The 18,419-nt window shown below is 32.6% G+C and overlaps 4 protein-coding genes across 5 annotated transcripts; 2 read left to right on the top strand and 2 right to left on the bottom strand.

Annotated features, from left to right (window-relative positions):
• The first annotated feature begins 134 nt into the window (after positions 1–134).
• Positions 135–10,025, top strand: LOC123710721 (mitotic checkpoint serine/threonine-protein kinase BUB1 beta-like). Of its 2 annotated transcripts, none has more exons than XM_045662851.1 (15): positions 135–262; positions 384–516; positions 715–919; positions 996–1,192; positions 1,622–1,871; positions 2,677–2,848; positions 3,288–3,427; positions 3,648–4,146; positions 4,364–4,548; positions 5,477–5,751; positions 6,148–7,993; positions 8,170–8,417; positions 8,890–8,986; positions 9,128–9,297; positions 9,490–10,025. In XM_045662851.1, exons 2-15 carry the CDS (start codon positions 389–391, stop codon positions 9,653–9,655), a joined length of 4,578 nt encoding a protein of 1,525 aa, XP_045518807.1. In that variant the 5' UTR covers positions 135–262; positions 384–388; the 3' UTR covers positions 9,656–10,025. The 2 variants fall into 2 exon arrangements, with proteins under 2 accessions (XP_045518807.1, XP_045518806.1); XM_045662850.1 differs by having other exon boundaries at positions 4,358–4,548.
• On the bottom strand, positions 10,003–11,378 carry LOC123710722 (tRNA (guanine-N(7)-)-methyltransferase non-catalytic subunit wuho). The gene has a single exon (XM_045662852.1). It carries the CDS (start codon positions 11,238–11,240, stop codon positions 10,134–10,136), a length of 1,107 nt encoding a protein of 368 aa, XP_045518808.1. The 5' UTR covers positions 11,241–11,378; the 3' UTR covers positions 10,003–10,133.
• Positions 11,379–11,690: 312 nt separating this feature from the next.
• On the top strand, positions 11,691–13,404 carry LOC123711246 (signal recognition particle 19 kDa protein). Its single transcript, XM_045663737.1, has 4 exons — positions 11,691–11,862; positions 11,947–12,124; positions 12,385–12,524; positions 13,285–13,404. Exons 1-4 carry the CDS (start codon positions 11,807–11,809, stop codon positions 13,355–13,357), a joined length of 447 nt encoding a protein of 148 aa, XP_045519693.1. The 5' UTR covers positions 11,691–11,806; the 3' UTR covers positions 13,358–13,404.
• Positions 13,354–15,874, bottom strand: LOC123711245. The gene is made up of 4 exons (XM_045663736.1): positions 15,552–15,874; positions 15,057–15,140; positions 14,699–14,758; positions 13,354–14,628 (listed from the first exon to the last, which is right to left on the bottom strand). Exons 1-4 carry the CDS (start codon positions 15,601–15,603, stop codon positions 13,430–13,432), a joined length of 1,395 nt encoding a protein of 464 aa, XP_045519692.1. The 5' UTR covers positions 15,604–15,874; the 3' UTR covers positions 13,354–13,429.
• Positions 15,875–18,419: the final 2,545 nt, after the last annotated feature.

The following is an 18,419-nucleotide window of genomic DNA, read 5'->3' as shown; positions in this document are numbered from 1 at the left end:
GTTTTCATCAACCAGTAGGCAGTTATATAATATGGAACATAGATAATATTTGATAACACCCAACGGATTTTATTTTGAATTTAACCATAGTCAATATTCTAGCGTATCTCAGCTTGTCAGTTTTGATAGTCGCATTCGTGCATTAGCTTTTACAGGCTTTATTTTTCAGGGAAATTAAGTTTAATCCTCGGTGTATAGTATTTGCATAACCTTCTTTAATTGTATTTAATTATGTTAAAAAAGTGAAGCGTTCATAAATAAGGCAAGGATTATTATTAATTTTTAATTTGTTTTGCACCAGTGATGTGATCATTACAGTAGTTAAGACTATCCAGATTTGTGTTTATCCCAAATTATCGTGATTATTGGGTTCCGTTTTACAGTGAGGATGGACATCGATGTAAGTAAAGAGAATATTCAACCTTTGAGAGGTGGAAGGAACGCCTTGCAATTAGGTGCTGCATTACAAGCTCAATCAGATGTTGACGCTCAGAAGCAGCTGCAGCAACAAAAAGAGTAAGTGAAATTAGGCGTTTATCTTTCTAATAAAGGCGTAAATATTTGTATATTTTATTTATCTTAATTTAAATTGATTGATAATGATTTCTTTAAATTTTCAATAAATAGAAGAGCATTGTTTCTAAATAGTATAATATTATGAATTGTCAAATAGTTGTGTTGTTTGATACAATTTAAATTATCATTTTTTTGCAGAGAACATGAAGCAGCAATTAGGCAATATCAAGGCCCAGATCCTTTAGATCCTTGGTTCAATTACATCCAATGGGTTGAACAATCTTATCCAAAACATGGCCATGAAGGTCACATGGATAAGTTAATTAAAGATTGCTTACAGTTATTTGAGAGAGAAGAAGCATATTTCCAAGATAGAAGACTAGTTAAGTTGTGGATAAAATATGTAAGTTATAATCATGTTATTTCAGTTCTGAAATTTATTTAATTTTGATATATCATAACTTCCTTCAAATTTTTAGATTGACTCCTTGTCAAATCCAATGGAAATATATCAGAGACTTTACAACATGGGCCTTGGTGTTGAATGTTCTGAGTTTTATAGAGCATGGGCTTGCTATTGTGAAGAGTCTGGAGATTTTAAAAAAGCAAATCAAGTGTATATGCTAGGACTGCATGCTAAAGCTCAGCCTTTAGATGAACTCGAGCAGGCTCATATGTAAGTACAATTGTTAGAAGAAACATCCCGGAGTATAAAAGTAACTTATTCTAATTGTAATTTAAAAGGGTAACAAAATTATTTAAAGTTGCATTGTTATGCAAAAAAATGTACTTCCTACAAAGATGTGTTAAAAAAGATAAATGGTAGGGCATTATAGTCTTTAATAAAACAATTTTACACCACTATGGACAACCTATTCACATTACAAATATAATATTGACCTTTCCAAAATGTTTTATACTTTCAAATTTAAACTATCATGTAGCAAGACAACTTCTTTTAAGTTTACACTCTTTAAATAGTAATTTAAACTTAGTAATAATTGTTAGACAGCTATCGCCACATAAATATCAAAAGCGACAAAAATATTAAAATGTGTATTCTTTACCTGTTTTCTTACTTTTTGTAACCTTTTAATTTTTTTAGGAACTTCCAGTTATTTTATGCCCAAAGAATGTTGCATGATGATTCACCAACTAAAAGGAAGGCAGCTTCTGCACTTGCAGAGACAAGGATGGCTCTCACATCTTTAAAGTCTTTTAAAAGGCGTAATATAGCAGCAGCACCAATACAGCGAGTGGGTGACAATATTAAAAGCATAGTACCAGGAACTTTAAGACAACAAGGCCATGACGCAAGGCATCAAACACAAAATGTCATGGTTAATGTGTATGAGGTTTGTAGTCTTGTTTATTATGAAAGAGCAACTGCTATTAAAAATAAAAAATCCATGGGTTTTGAACTAATAAAGGTTATACAAACTGTGGTTTACTGAATTTTGCTTTGAACAAATAAAATATATCATTTACATAAATAATTTATTTCATAATATTTTATTAAATTAGATATTTGGGTTTGTCATCAAGTTAGAATTGAGGGCAGCAAAAATATAACTTTATATCAACTGAAATGCAAAATCATGCTTTTCGAAATTCGCTATCTCATTGTCTCTGTAATTAATTAGATACATAGGTTTATTCATTGAAACTCCATCATAGAAATATGATGTTTACAAGTTGATGCTTAGTAAACTGCTTTAAATATGCCATGATAGTCATATTATTGTACCAAATGCTTCTAAACTAAGTACAGCATCAATAAAGTAAACCAAATGTATTATTTACCTTAACTTGTAATTTCTCAGTTCGTTACGTAAGCACGAAGAAATATGACTTTAGTGGTGATTCATATAATTCTTTATTGGTTTTGGTTCAGACTTACCTCCATAAGATACTATTTTACATATACATTTTTGGAAATTATATATTTGAGTCAACATAACCAAATTATCTATAGCTTATTATTTATCATCAGATATTTCGTAAGACAAGTAATAGTATTTCAGCCTGACACCATATTGAAAATAAAATTTATCTTATATTCTCGTGGTTCGCGCGGAACACTTGGGTCGGTAAATGCCGCATTGTTCATCACTTACAGTACGACAGTAGATTAACTCTGTAATTTAATAAAAACATTAGGACGCGCCATCGACATCACGTGAAGCGGTGCCTGTAAGTGAAGATCCAGGACTCGCCTCTCTGCTTCAAGCAAATAACGTGGAAAATGAAAAGGAAGTTGGAATGTGGACGAACCCTAAGACTAAAATGGTACACTCCAATATTGTGCCGCATCAGCCTCTGCCGTTTACACGTAAGTTTAGTGTGATAAGTTTTTTTATGAAATTATTATTTGTATTAAACATTTCGTTCGTCCTGTCAGATTCTAATTAACTAATTCAGACGGACGGGTCTTTGAATTCACACTTGGTTTACTTAAGGTTAATTGATTCCTATGGAGAAAAAGATTTTCAGGTTAAGGAATCTGTGTACGATCAATATTTTAATCTGTGGTATAAGAATATATTATTACAAATGTTGCGAAATAAGGGCTTAATGCCGTGCCTGACCACCAATTACATTTTCTAACTCATATTTTTCTCGTCAAATTAAATAAATAGTTATACGTTCTCATTTAATAAATTGTAATTCATGCCATACCATGCTGGAATGGAATACCCGGAATCGAAATCAATATACCCAAGGGTACTACATGTGTTCTACAAAGTTGTACAGTTCAGAATATTTTTCAGCCTATGAAGACTCAAATGACGAGTTGCGGTTGCCTGCTAATTATCTGCCTTACTGCGTGGACGACTTAGTATTCAACGTGCCTCTATGCGTACCTGATCCTCCCGACCCAACTAAAATACCATGTTATAACAAAGTTGAGGTAAGAATAACATTTGTTCTCATTCATAAACATACTAATTATAAAATTTTCGCCCATGAAACTGATACATAAGATGGATGGGTTACAAAAGGTTTTCCAAATATAATAAAAAGTTATATAATGTCATAACTCATATGTATATCCAAGACATGTAACTTAATAATCCTAAATTCGACAAATGTATTGTCTTGTTATTTATTTGCAAAGTTATACATTACAGGTGTATGTAGATGATAAGGAATTTAGTTTAGAAGAAATTAGATCGAGAAAATACGATTTAGAGAAAAAACTTCGACCTGTTCAAGAAGTTGAAGAAAGACAAAACGAACCTACAAATGAGACGTTTATGCAATGTAGTGCCTTGGAGACATTAGCGAATTGCGCTTTGGACAGTGAACACGACCATATGTCTCAGCTTATGCCCCTGCAGATACCTTCTCTGCAGAATGTTAAAATCAACTCCATACATTCACCGGGAGAGCCTAAAGTACTAGTCAACCTCGATTCAAAGGAACTAAGTAATCATGAAAGTAAAAAGGATGAAAAATACGATAAGGATAATCAAATGGATGAGGCGGGATACAATGGTACAAATTACCCCAAAAACAATTTGATGGAGGAGTTCAATAGGAGTCTAATGGCAAATTTCGGGGATTCGGTGACGGTGAACACTAAAGAAGCGAGATGGGAATTGAGGAACATCTTCAATGATAATAACGGTATGTATGAATTTTTATCGCTACTTTAGTGGTAATATATCGAGAAATTTGTGTATTGAAAAAAACTCAAAACATTCATATTTTATAGAATTTTGTTTATCTTAAAAACTGACGAACAGTAATGAAACTTTACAATAGATTTGATATTTTGAGTAATTGTCTATTTTTTTGGTTACTACATATTACATTGACTTTAATATTTGTTTTAAAGTTTTAGAACCATCAATGGTCCAGCCAGTGGTACAACAATTTGAGGTTCCAAAATTCGATATTCACGAAGACCGAACCATAACTATGGAGTTGAATATTAAAAAGAATTACGATTTAAATGATTCTCCAGATTTGCCAAATGACAAGGAAAATGAAAAAAAATTTGCATCTCCGACACCCAGTGTGCCTCAGGTAAGATTAATTAACATAAAATGAAAATAAGTCAAAATTTAAGTTAGGTTCACGCAGATGTGACGTATGTTTAAACCTGTAGAAAAGACAGTATTATACCCAATTAAAGATAGAGGAACGAAGTATGTTTGACTACTTTTGTTTTTATGTGCAAATCAGGAAATTTAAACTGTTTAATATCTCAAACATCTCAATAGCTTCTCGGATCAATAGGATCTCAATGCACAAAGACTCGATGGCCAATCTCCAGTGGAACTTATTTATGGGTTATAACTAAAATAAAACAAACTATGTTTACAAATAATAGTAAAACAACTAATCCTGATAAAAGAAAACAGAAATAAGTTTTAAATAAATATGGCCTCCGGAGGGTTTTAGGGTGGTCCTACTAATACTTATAATTACTCATTGCCATCATATATAATTTGTTCTATGATGTATAGGACACCTTTCTTGAGGCTGTTTCATACGGCACACAACTCAAATAAGTCTTGTTATATAATCTAAATTAATTATTAAACTAAACTTATCCTAACGCAAATTTCAAAACTATGGATATTTATGTTTATTTAACGATTACGACGTATTATTAACACATTTTCATGCACGGTATTCACTGCCAATTTTTTATGAACTACCCTCAACTTATCACTATTATGGTCTGGTGTTGGAAGGCAATAAAGTCTCTCGCCTATAGAGATCAGAATTTCTGAAAAAATATTTGAGATCAGAAATGTATTTCCCATTCTCCTATTAAACGATATTTATAAATATTTTTTGTATGAATAAACATCAATACCATTTTAAGCGTAGGATTCAGTCTAGGTGAAGAGCGAACTGCCGTGTGTCAAAGTGCAAAACGTTGTTTCCATACCGAACTCGTACTGAGGTTACTCCAAGTCTCGACTTTTTTTTATTATTATTATAGGCTAACAAAACCGCATACTATGAGGAACCGTCCTGCACCCAAGTGTTCAATTTCAATGTGAACGTCGCGAGTACACCCAATATGTCACAGTTCAAAAAACCTATCAGTTGCATAGATTCAAGCAAATTTTCCATGACAAAGTTTAATATTGACGAAAGTGCTATGGACCAAGATCACGTGAAAAGGGAGGAGCTGAAACCGGATCAGCATTTGACAGGTGATAACCAAGGAGTTGGTTTATCAGTGATTATGGAAGCTACGCGGGAATACAACAGGTAAGAGAAGATTAGAAGAAAGTGGCCTATTGTTTTTATTCAATTCTAGGGGTAACTTGGTGATGTATTTAGGAATTATTGCGTAATTTAATACGGCAAAGTATTGAAATGTAGGCGTACAAATTTGGGACTTGTATTGGACTCTAGTGGCTCAGGTGTGCTACTCTCAACTCGTGTCGTGCGTTCAAATGTGTGTACCTACTGTGAAGAACACAGATTTTTTAGCTTTTAGGTATTAGACCTAAAATCGTCGCATACCAAGCGTAAAATTCTTCATTACCTACCTTTAAATATATTAAATTTGCATAATTTGAAGCCATGACTTAGAGATTGAAGTGCTATATACTGTTTTAAATTTAAGCTTTGATCGTTTATGTTCTTCATCGCAATTTTCAGCAAATCTGGATCAAGCTCATCTGGGCAATCTACAAGAGGAAACATTACCGGTTACACAAACAACTATGACTCAATTTATAATAATGACCCTATGCAGCATAACAGCAAACGTGTATCTTTAGCTTCACAAGCCAGATTGCCCAACGGACAATTCAGAAATGCTCCCCAAAAACCCCAAGAAAAGCAAACTGCAGTGCCTTACCATACACAAGAACAACAGTATCAAAAACAAGCACAAACCCAATACAATGGATATAATTCACAAACATCTATGCAATACCCACAAAACTACAGCTATCAACACCAACAAGCTTATAATAGCCAAGTTATCAATCAGCCACAGATTCAAGGCTATGGAAGTCCCGTATATCACAGTCCTCAGCATCCGGGTATGCAAAGTCCTCACGATGTGAATGCAGCACAGTCTGTTCCTCCCGGATTTCAAAGCCCCACATATTCCAACCAGGGCTATAGAAGCCCTGGTCACGCTATGATGAGTCCTCAAAACCCTTATCCTGGCCGCCAGGACTTTTATCCAAATCAACCCGAAAGACAGAGTTATCCAACTCAACAAGCCGTCTATCAAAACCCAACTCAGCAACCTCAGTATCAAAACCCTCAGTATTATCAAAGACCTAGTCAACTTCCTCAGAGTCAAGCGTATAGCCAGAACTACATGCACGCTCAATATAGTACGGCCAATATGTATTCTAATACCAATCAGACGAATAGTCCCAATTATAGTACTGTCCAAAGTCCATATCGACAGCCTCCTAAACGTACGGAAAATCAAAGTTTCGGCATGCCTAACCAATCTTTTCAAATATACCAAAGCCCTCAGCAATCACAACATAACTATAGAAATACCTCCGCACATAACCATTCTCAGGGTCCTTATGATGTGCAAATGAGACATGACAACAGTTTACCAACTGCTGACGAAAGTGGCAAAAATAAAAGTCAACCTCCAAACAAGTGTCCAACAACATCGAGGAACGTCAAGCAGGAACAACAAAGCGCTAAGATCGAACAAAAATCCCCTGACCCTGGGTTCTCTAATCAATTTCTCAACTTCATTACTAATAGAAATGAACCCAAAGATAATGCTAATACTCCTAAATTTACTAATAGTCCAAGTATTTCGCAAAAAATGCATAAAAACCTCTATGTGTCGAGTCCAGAACAAGCTCAGATCCCGCCTTCCTCTGGTCTATCCGACTCCGACAGTAAAGACGGGATGACTGCGCAATCCGCTACACCTATACAATCTGCGAAAATTTCACATATGGTTGACAAAAGTAAAGATGTCTCCAAACGTCAGCTGGACTTCGAGCATCGTGTAGACATACATTCGGAAGACAGCAGAGATTCTGTTAACAAAGACGGCCGATACGTTGGGTCACGGCAATCTGATTATGGCATGGATGTTGATAGCGAAAATAGTATGGACTGCACTGCTTATAAATCTAATCATTCCATATCTATGGTGTCTACGTCTGACATAACTCGACCGGCTGACATTGAATTTCCTAAAGTAATCGATCCATTTAATAAGAAAATATTGTCATCTTTGCTCGAATATGTCAAGTTCCCAAACAAAACCCATGCCGAAGGTTATAATGAAGTAAGATCTATACCTAAACTTCAGTTAGCGACTTTAGTTACTGTTGGTGGAAGCAAGTTTTCCATAGAAAAACAGTTAGGAAAAGGGAATTATGGCGCAGTATTCCTATGCCTAGATATCAACAGTAACAAATCGGTTGCCGTGAAATATCAGAAACCAAGTCGGCCCTGGGAGTTCTATATTTGCCAAGAAATAAAGGCTAGGATAAAAAATCCATTCATGGTATGTAAAATTTAAATTTACAATGTCTAGTATTTTGTACAAAACTTCTGCCAGAAATTTATTTTTTCAACTTGGATTTTGATGCTGATTCTTCTGTATCAAATGATTAGTGAACAGATAAACAACACAAAATGTATTTTATAAAAAAAATATATTAAAATTCTATGTATTTCCAGCTTCCAGGTTACATGGATATAAGCACAGCATTTCTTGGAGATAATGCGAGTTTGTTCGTATCTGAATATTCTAAATATGGATCCTTACTAGATGTGGCCAATAAAGTTCGCGTAGCTACCTCAAAATGTATTAATGAGCTTATAGTTATATTATTTACGGCTGAAATGTTATCTATAGTACATTATCTTCACAAGGCGCAGATTATACATGCTGATATTAAGCCAGACAACTTTTTGTTAATGAAAATGTAAGTATTTGTTCAAATTAAAGTTTTATAATTCTGTTCTAAATAGCTCAGATACGGGATGCTGTGTTATATTTAAAAAAAACGGTTAAATTTGTGGATATGAAACATATCACTTTTGAACTTAAAATTATGTAAAATTGGTTAAAACTAAGATATAGTTGTATGTGCTATATACAGGCCAACAAGGTCTAGAACTCGAAACCTGAAATTGAAAAACTAATTTTATATGCATTTGTTGCGGTCCGAAACAATAATTCTATGGTTACATTTAAACAACGCACAGTGGTTTTCTAATGTAACATTGTCCATAATTCAATGTTTATGATTTTATTTTGTAAAATAAATTAATAAAAAAAAGATATAAAACAAATAAGTTTTGTTTGAAATTCATAAATTCAAAAATTTATGTCCAATTCAATAAACAGATAGTTTAGGTAGACAGTTTTACACAACATGTATATTTCATTTGCAGACCAACTCAAGAATGGCGAACTCCATCACTGCAGTTGATAGATTTTGGATGTGCAATAGATATGTCTCTTTTCCCAGAGGAGACAACATTTAGAGAGGTCAGTTAATTTTCAGATCTCTAGCCAAAATATGTGCTCTGAAGTCTTAAAGATATGACATGTATTAGCACTACGTACTGGTTGCCAAATGTAATTCTGCCTCTGTCTTATTTGCCAGATAATTTAACACATATTTTACAGGTCATCGCAACAGAAGGCTTCACTTGTACTGAAATGAGAGAAGGAAAACCATGGACATATCAAACAGATTTGTACTGTCTAGCTGGCACTATACATGTTATATTAATGGGTAGCTACATGAAGGTGGCTAATCGTCTTGGGCAGTGGAATATTGATAAAAAATTACCAAGGTTAGTGCATAAAAATATAATAAGTTAGACATTTCAAATTGAGTTTTGAAATTTAACACTTTGACAAACAACTATTTTATTTAGTTACTAGTCAATGGGACAGATTCGATTGAATTTAGTACTTTAGAATTTAGATCATACAACATGTATATTTTTGATAAAATGGATATATTATGTATAAAAAAATTTCAGGTACATGAAAGTTAGTTTATGGGATAAGATATTTACAACGCTACTAAATGTGCCTGATTGTAATAACCTACCGGATCTAATGGATCTTAAAGAGAATATCTTGAATGAAATAGATAATGTGAGCTATCATCTTCGCACCTTTGCTAATGTGCTTAAGTCAAGGTAAAACAAAGTAGGATATAAAATTGTATTTATTGCATTTAGGAGTAACAATTGTAAATCTATATAAAAACATTATGTTCAATTAATTCCATGTGGAAATTGCAAGATCTATATATTATATAAACTGTTTCTATCAAAAGCAATAAGGTGAGAATCTAAAGTGAAAATTTGTTTATTGTTTAGTTAAATGTGATATCTTATTTTGTCTTTGTTAGTGTATATGGATGAAATCTTGGCTTAGCTCTTGATAGCTAATTGTTGAAACATTACTTAGGTTTCACTTATTTTTGTAAACTTGTGCACATCATATTTTTAATTTGATTGACAAATAATAAACAACGCATGTTAAACAATTGTTTTATTTATCCTTTAACACATAGTCATTTTCTTAGTTTAACTTATTAACATTTGTATAACAACATTTATAAGCCTAAAAAAAATCGTATATATCGTACAGTACATATAAGCAAGAGGTCAAATTGTCATGTTTTTTTAACTAATCTATTCTTTTTTCGCTCTTGATACTCTTGAACATTGTCAAACTTCCGCTTAAACAAAATCTTAATATTTTGTTCCAAGTCAATTTTTAAATCAATGTTGGTATTACTAAACATTTCTATTGTTTGTGATTCATTAATAGTAATATTATCAGAATTAGTGATGTCATATTTAGTTAATATATTATTGCTGCTATTAAACACATACAGTGCTGTATTAAAAAGATCTATACAATTAAAGAAACCTTTTAATTTTAATGTTCCTGTAAGTTTATAATGGAATTTTTCACCAGTCTGTATAGTATATATAAGCAAATTATTACATGAATAAATGGAAATTGCAACTAAACTAGTATTTTCATTAAGTTTTGAGGTTGTAAAATGGACTATAGGAAGACTTTCTACTTCAATACCATCTTCGTCCATAATTTTTTTGAATTGTTCCTGAAGTTTTGGATCACTTAAATAATTTTTTGTGTTAATTGTACAAGTGCAATGCCCAATAACATAATCCCAACACTTTATAGTTCCATCACCAGATGCACTTAATAGATATTTATTATTGTGGGGAAGAAATTCAATGTGATTTACATATTCCTTATGTCCTAGACAGTATGTTTCTATATTATATGTATTAGGATAGCATGAAACCCTTATTTTTTCATCTCTATCAGCTGATATCAGATAATTTCCATCATGACTTTGTAAAACATTCAAGAGAAAACTTAAATGTCCCAAAAGCTTAACACCACTGTCATTTTTTAATATATCATAAAATAACACATCTCCAGTTTTGTCTGCTACAAATATGTGAGAGTTTTCGGCTCCAAATCTGATTTTACTTGCGCTTCTTGGCAATATAAATAAATTAACACGATCAAAGGAAGGAAGTCTATAGATCGTAAGATTCTTGTCCGAAGTTAATGTAGCAAAATATTCATTATTATTGGAAATAGCCAAATCACATACTGAATTAGTGGCGTCAGGGGAATCTTCAATTGCGATTATTTTATGATTCTGATTAATTAAACAATCAATAAAACTACCTTTTGCAGCAGCAATGATATTATCTGCAACTAAGAGACAATCCATCTTAAAAAAATAACTACAAACGAAAAATGCAATTTTTTAACTATAGATTTGAAACCACTGAAAGCTCGCAAGTTTTACGTTGAAAATATATGAATATTTAATTCATAATAATCAGTAATCAGTTCCCACGTTATTTTAGGTTAGTAATTCTCATGTTGATTTTTAAAACAGTTGTCATTTGTCAATTGTCATATTGCATACTACATAGTATAGTCTATAGCCTAGTAACAATCCATTGTTCCAACACTAATATTTTTCTCAATCAATGCGTTTTTACATAACATATATTATATCATTTTCGCAAATTAAAGCATTTTTTTAAAAGTCAGTTAAAAAGCAATCATAGCTTACAATAGATAAGAAAATAAAATAGTAAATCACATTTTTTTTTGTTTTTAAGTGACTATTATTTTAAAATTTTATGTCAATTGTCATCAAACAAGTAAAGGTAAAATCTGCGCTGACGTATGTCCATGTTGTACAGTCCTATATTTTTATTAATATTCTTTTGAATATTATAAGAAATATTATTCTATCGAGAATCAAATTAAAACCGACAATTTAAAATGGCATCTATGGTTACGTCGTGGAGTCCCGATAAAAAGCATACTGACGTGGAAAGGTAAGTTAAGAAACATATTTAGATTTTGACATATTTCACTGTTTTGGAATGTTATCCTGTAATTCATTTATTAAATCTTTCTAGATGGATATGTATATATCCTGCATATATAAACTGTAAAAAAACTCTAGCCGAAGGACGTCGTTTACCGAAGTCAATTTGTGTTGAAAATCCTACTTACCAAGAGATGAGAGATGTGCTTTTACCTTCAGGATTACACATTGGTGTTGAAAACAAATTATACCCACGCGAACGTAGCAAAGTAAGGTTTCTTTCCTTTCCTAGCTGTTACTATTGTAGGTTGTATACCAGTATAAACAAAATTGCTTTTATTGTTATTGCCAGATATTCAATAATTATGCATGAATGAATTCTTAATTCAATTCATAACATGTAAAATCCAAATGCATTTAAATTTTTTACTGAAGTACTGTTCTGCCTCTGTTAATAATCTTAAACACAATTACATAGAAAGAGTACTGTTTGTTAAAAAAGACTTCGTCATTTGTATGTCATTTGCAGGAAATATTATATAGAGGAAGACTGAGAGTGGAAATTAAAAATGATGATGGTACACCTATCAAACCAGAATTTTCTACTAGGGAAGATGTCATGAAATATCTAGTGGACACAATTCCTAAACTTAAAACTAGACAAAACAGGTATATTTTTATGCTCACATATTAATATTAATGTACATTTACATTATTACATTTCATTCAAAGTCTTAGTCCTCAGAGTAGTTTTTTAAGACATGACGGGAACTTTAGACCATTGGTATACAGTTTTAAACTGGTTACCATATTTCCTTTGGATTGGAGCCTTAAAGTATTTACTTTTTAGGTTGGAGACACAAATCCTATACTTAAAAACTAGATAAAACTGTTTTAGTTTTACCCATTTTAATATTACCATACATTTATCTAGATATATTTCATTCAAAATAGTACTCCAACTAATTTTTTAAGACTTAATGGTACCTCAACAATTGGTATACACAAAAACATATATATTAAAAATAATAAAATAAAATAATAATTTAATTTAAAAATGGAAAAGTAAAAAGGTATAAATGTATACTAATTATTTGAATTAGGTTCAAAAGTTGTGAGATTATTTTTTAGTTGTATTTAATGTAAAATTTGCATAGAAAGTGTGTCAATTAGGCAGTATATAAACTGTAGTCAACATTGGAAAATGAAGTCAATCCTAATTTTATATGATTAAAAATTCCATCCTTACCATCTCGACAGCCTCATTCCACAACATAGTACTTGTTAAGACACTTTCTACCTGCACTTTCTAAAAACCTGCATACTCAGATTAATCTTGTTGCTAAAGCGTTGAACATCTGTTAGTTAAGGTTATGAAACCTTTGACCCTTTTATAATTCTTAATCTCAAAATACTTTTAATTTTACAGACCAGCTGAACAGCAACCCCAGCCTGCACTGCAAGCAGTAAATAAAAGCAAAGGAAAGAAAGGCCGTCGATGATTTCACTATTGATTTATTTCATTTTAAATATATTTTAATATAATGCAGTTAAAACAATCATTATGTCTAATCCTATGTACGAATTTCTATTGCTTTTTCTGACATTTTGTTTTCGCCATTAACATCTCTGGCAACACTATAGCCATCAAATATCATGATACCTTTGTTATGTGGGCTGTCTTTCTTGACTATTGTTTCATTTGGTTTACTGCTTCTTTTATTGATTGAGGAATTTTGGCTATTGCGGTTAAAGATTTGCTTAGCGCTGGAGATAAAGCGTTCGATTGCTGCATAATCTTTTTCGCCTTTTGGTTGTATAGCTTCTGGTTTGTGGGGCTCAATTCTTTGTAGTCTTGTAGTAAGTTTTGATAGAGGTATTGGGCTTTCTGTTTGGATTGTTCTATTTGCGAGTTCAATTTTTTCTTCGTATCTAGGTACGTTTCCTTTAAAATTGACGGGCGCGTCAATCTGCTCATCGATTGTGTATGTTTTTCCATCTGCATCTCTTGAGAAAGTTCCGTCTCCACCTCGGAATCCGCCTCGGGGTTCAACGCTGCTTGGACTGTATCGTGTATCATTGTTGGTATCTTCTTCGCTATTTTCTGTATCGGATGAAATGTTTCTGACTCCGGTATCGTGTTCATAATATCTATTATTCCCGGCGATAGATCTTTCATCGTTTCGGATATTCGGGGTGCTGCGCCCCTCATGGACTCCACTATCGTTTCTCCCAATGCCAGAGGTATTTCTTGGAGGTAATGCGGGTACGTTCTGATTCCGTCTGATATTGCCGATGTTATGATGGGCAAAAGGATTGGTCTTCGCGGTGGTAATCGCAGGCGATGGTGACTCAGTCTCGACCTCAGTGGAGATAAAAGTGGCGGCAGCAGCTGCCTCTTGATACGGATCGGGCAGGTTCGCCTCAGTTGTTGATCTAAGGGCACAATTACACACGACGTCATTTGTCTCAAGTCTGTTTCCATTAGTTCTCTTATATTTGTTTCTTGGGACAATACCTTCGTGTGAGTCTGGTTCAAGAATATTGTCAAGAATGATGCTAAGACTTTTAAATATTGGTATGTAATCTTCATTGATATCTTCATGTTGTAAGTGTCGTTTCGCTTGTTGGGTAGGACTTTCTATTTTCAAGCCTTTACGAGGTCTCTTGAAAGCTTTAGGCTTCAGAGGCGATTTAATTTGAAACGGTTTTCTAAATGGGTTTCTATACTTTAATGGTGAAAATAAAGTTGTTGATAGGGATTTTCCTATATCTGAAATTTGAAATTTTTGACTTAAATAAAATCCTTAAAATTTTACTTTATTCTAAACATGTGTACGCACCTCTAATATTTTGCCTGTGAGCTTCAAACGCCTGTAGCCTATCGCTACTCAGAAATGAACCTGAAATCAAAGTAAAAATGTTTACCAGCGAAGCCTATTTTACGGGTTTTATGTAGATGTTACCGCGTTACAACGTCAGGACTCTTCTATTCTAACCTATTATACAGAATATTATATTTCCGTCATTCGTTTTACAGTTATGCGGAAATCACAAAAAGAATTATGAAATTTAGCTTATTTAATGTGCAAATTATGATCAAATTAATATATTCTATTAAGATAACATCTTACAACACAACCGTGATCGTGGATTAAACGTGTACGTATAAACCTATATAATATGAATTTTGGGAATTACCTGATGAACTTAATTTAATTGGTGATTTATACTTCTCTTCTGCTGCTATGGCGTCGTTGAGTGAAAATGTTTTCGATATTGTACCTGAAACATAGAGGGTCAGAAATGAAAATATAATTTTAAAAAATATGAATACTACACACATACATACATACTGTATGAAATTATTGAAATCGGAAAATGTATCTAAAAAGACTTGAGAAGACAAGGCGCCCAAAACAGTTATTAAATATTTCGTTGGAAAAAACAAAACAAAATTAAGAATCTAAATTTTTCAATAAAGTAAAAAAATGCGTCATTTGTTTTTTTCACTTAAACTTCTGAATATATGAGAATGAATTTTAAATAATACCCAACGATAACCTTATTCTATTACGTAAATATTTAAGCAGACGATGTTTGAATTCGGTCTAATTATGTTAGTTAAGGATTTCTTCTCGTTAGAAATTCCCCTATGTAAATTTTGAATTTTAGCAGTATAATAAAAATACTTACTTGGAAATGTAAAACTAAAAACAATACACACAAGAAACACACGGCTCTCCATTTTCAATCATTTTTACAAAACACACCTGACCTACGTGACTTTTCGAGCAACATTAATAATGTTTTCATATTTAATTGAGTTGCATTGACAAAAACGCTTACAGAGCAATTATTTGCACGTATTAAGTACATACTGGTTTAGGTAGGAAATATTAACACGAATTATACATGAATACGATTTGCAATATATAAATAAAGTGTCTTTCAATTGTTATAGCTAGCAATTACTTCCTGGATATACGCCTCTAATTAGGCACGGGCGTTGCTGGCAGCACAAACTTAAATCTAAATAAACTTTTGTTTTGATCGGATCGAACTAACAGGACTAACTAATACCCAATCTCCGTCGGATCACCTAGTATAGAAATCAATAAACAAAATCTGTGGTCAAGGGATTATATCGGCTTAGGTGTTTTTTACAATTTTTATCTTTTGAAATATAAAACATATCTAAGATAAATGTTTTGTTGGCGTCCCGAGTTGGAATGTATTACGTCGTTATTAAAAAAAATTTAATTTATTAAAATATTATCTCATATTTCAAAGAGTGATAGACAAATTGTATTTACAAAGCATAAGAATAGGGATACGTATGAATGAATCTATGAGCGAGAAATAAAATTTTTGGCCGTGTACCAACTGGCAGTCGAACTTAAAACACTCGTTATAAAATACCCCTTTATCTACGGAGTTTCCTACGACTAAATCGCAAAATTTCTCAATAATGAATATCGCTTTGTAACCAAATAATGACAGTAATATCTAATTAGCAAGATTTAAATTTATCCTTCAAAGATTTATGTCTATTCCCGTAAAAGTTCTAAAATGACTTATCGTACTGATATTGCGGAACGAAAAAACGTATTTTAAGGGCCATCTTTTACGTCAAATGTTTCGATAAATAAAATGGGGGCAGTAAAACAAAGAAGAAGCAGGTTGCGTCGTTAAAATATTACGATCGTCCAATATCGAAGGATGAAATCTTTAATCGGAGATATGAGTTTTACTTCTTGGCGGCGAGTTGCGGTGACTTCGACAAATGTGGAAGATAAGCTTCGCAAGATGAATTACAGGTTATTCGGCATTTCATCAAAATAGGTAATGGAAACGTTTTACTACTAGAGCGCATATGTTAGTCGAGCAATCAATGTATGCGTCTTAATCAGTTAACAATAAACTTAAAATCTTTCTCTTGCGCATATCACACAGATTGATTTAAAAAAAATTACAATTTGCTAAAATGTTACTTAATTAGGTATGTGAAGAAAAGTTATTACTTTCGAATGATATATACATATATATTTCTACTGAAGTTATGATATTGTTGCGAATACTGAGCGTTTTCTAAGCGTTTACAAAGCAAACGAATTTTTAGGTATCATGCTCATAGGTCCTTTCTTAATTCAAAAATTCAAAATAATTTATTCATATAGGTTATACAATGTACACTCATGAACGTCTAAAGCTACGTACGTCACTTTTATACAGGCATTTATTTAAATCTGTATATTTAATATAATTTGTAGCATTCGATACAAGTTTTTACGAAGATTGTTTACCCTAAACACGTTAGAGAGTATATTTTCCAGCAGATAAAGTGCCTGTTTTATTAGCACCCAAATCCGAGAGGCCGGCCGCGGCTCGGTCGAATTCAAGTGAATGGCTGCTTCCTCAATTTACGGCCGCCTATGGACGGGAGTTAGTACGACTGTCGTCACGCCTCGTATACTGCCGATTTATATACATTGCTATATTTTCTAAGCAACGCTTGTTGCTTTGAAGTTAACATTGAGAATTTGCGATGTCTGGACATTAATCAGTTTTTATCTGCGTCTAGTTAAACCGAAATGTTTCATAATACAACTAAACTAGCCAGTCTACATATTTTTGACATATTGGAGACATTACCGCTGAATTCTGAAACCCTATGTCAGATATCAAACTAATATAACAATACACGCGAGTGTGGGTCAAACACAATAGCCATTCTAGTCTAATCCTCTCATTTTAGTCAATAATATTTGTCACCTATGTTTTCCAAGAAATTCCATAGTTCCGTTAAAATGGTGGTGCTTTAATTATATCTGGGGCCACATCTTTAATGAAAGAAAGCATGTTGCACACAAACTATTTAATTATAAACACAGTAATAGCAATTTGTAACGAGGATCTTTCTCAGTTCCAAGATCGTCTTTGCAATTAATGTACGTCTACCTCCACTAGGTAATTCGAGTAGCGAGATAAAACGCTCCTTCAATTCTGTAGCTGAAGTTTATTTTGTTTTTATTGCCGTATTTCGCAAAATTTTATGTAAGAACCTTGTAGACAGTACACGTTTTAACTATGCCCGTATCTTAACTGGACAATTCATTGTGTTACGACGATAAAAGGATTTCGCTAGCGAATATTATTTGGTAATGGTAATACTTCATCGGGATCGTTTGGGAAACTGATATTTGGTTTGATCATAAAAAGTAATGATGTCTGGCGATATGAAAATACTACATACAAATAATCTTTGGCAGCGCAAAAGTTACTAATTTACTGGAATGAACTAAGAGAAGTTAATTCCCCTAACATTGGTATTATCAGGAGACTCGGCTTGATTAACTGAGTTGTAATTTGCAAAATACTACGTTTACGTTGATGCTATTACCTAATGCTTATTTCAAATGATTTTTAACTAAAATAAAGGATAAAGTTATTATTAGCGCATTATCGTTTTATTAAAAAAAAATCTTATGGTACAATAGGTAACTTATATAACAAAATTGATTACAATCGTTCTAAATTTTATTACATTAATAAAGTACCGCT

This window comes from Pieris brassicae, chromosome 6 (assembly GCF_905147105.1).
Source record: "Pieris brassicae chromosome 6, ilPieBrab1.1, whole genome shotgun sequence".
In the NCBI taxonomy this organism is placed as follows: Eukaryota; Metazoa; Arthropoda; class Insecta; order Lepidoptera; family Pieridae; genus Pieris; species Pieris brassicae.
Note: the sequence above shows the minus strand (reverse complement) of the source record. Positions and strands in the feature narration are given on the sequence as shown.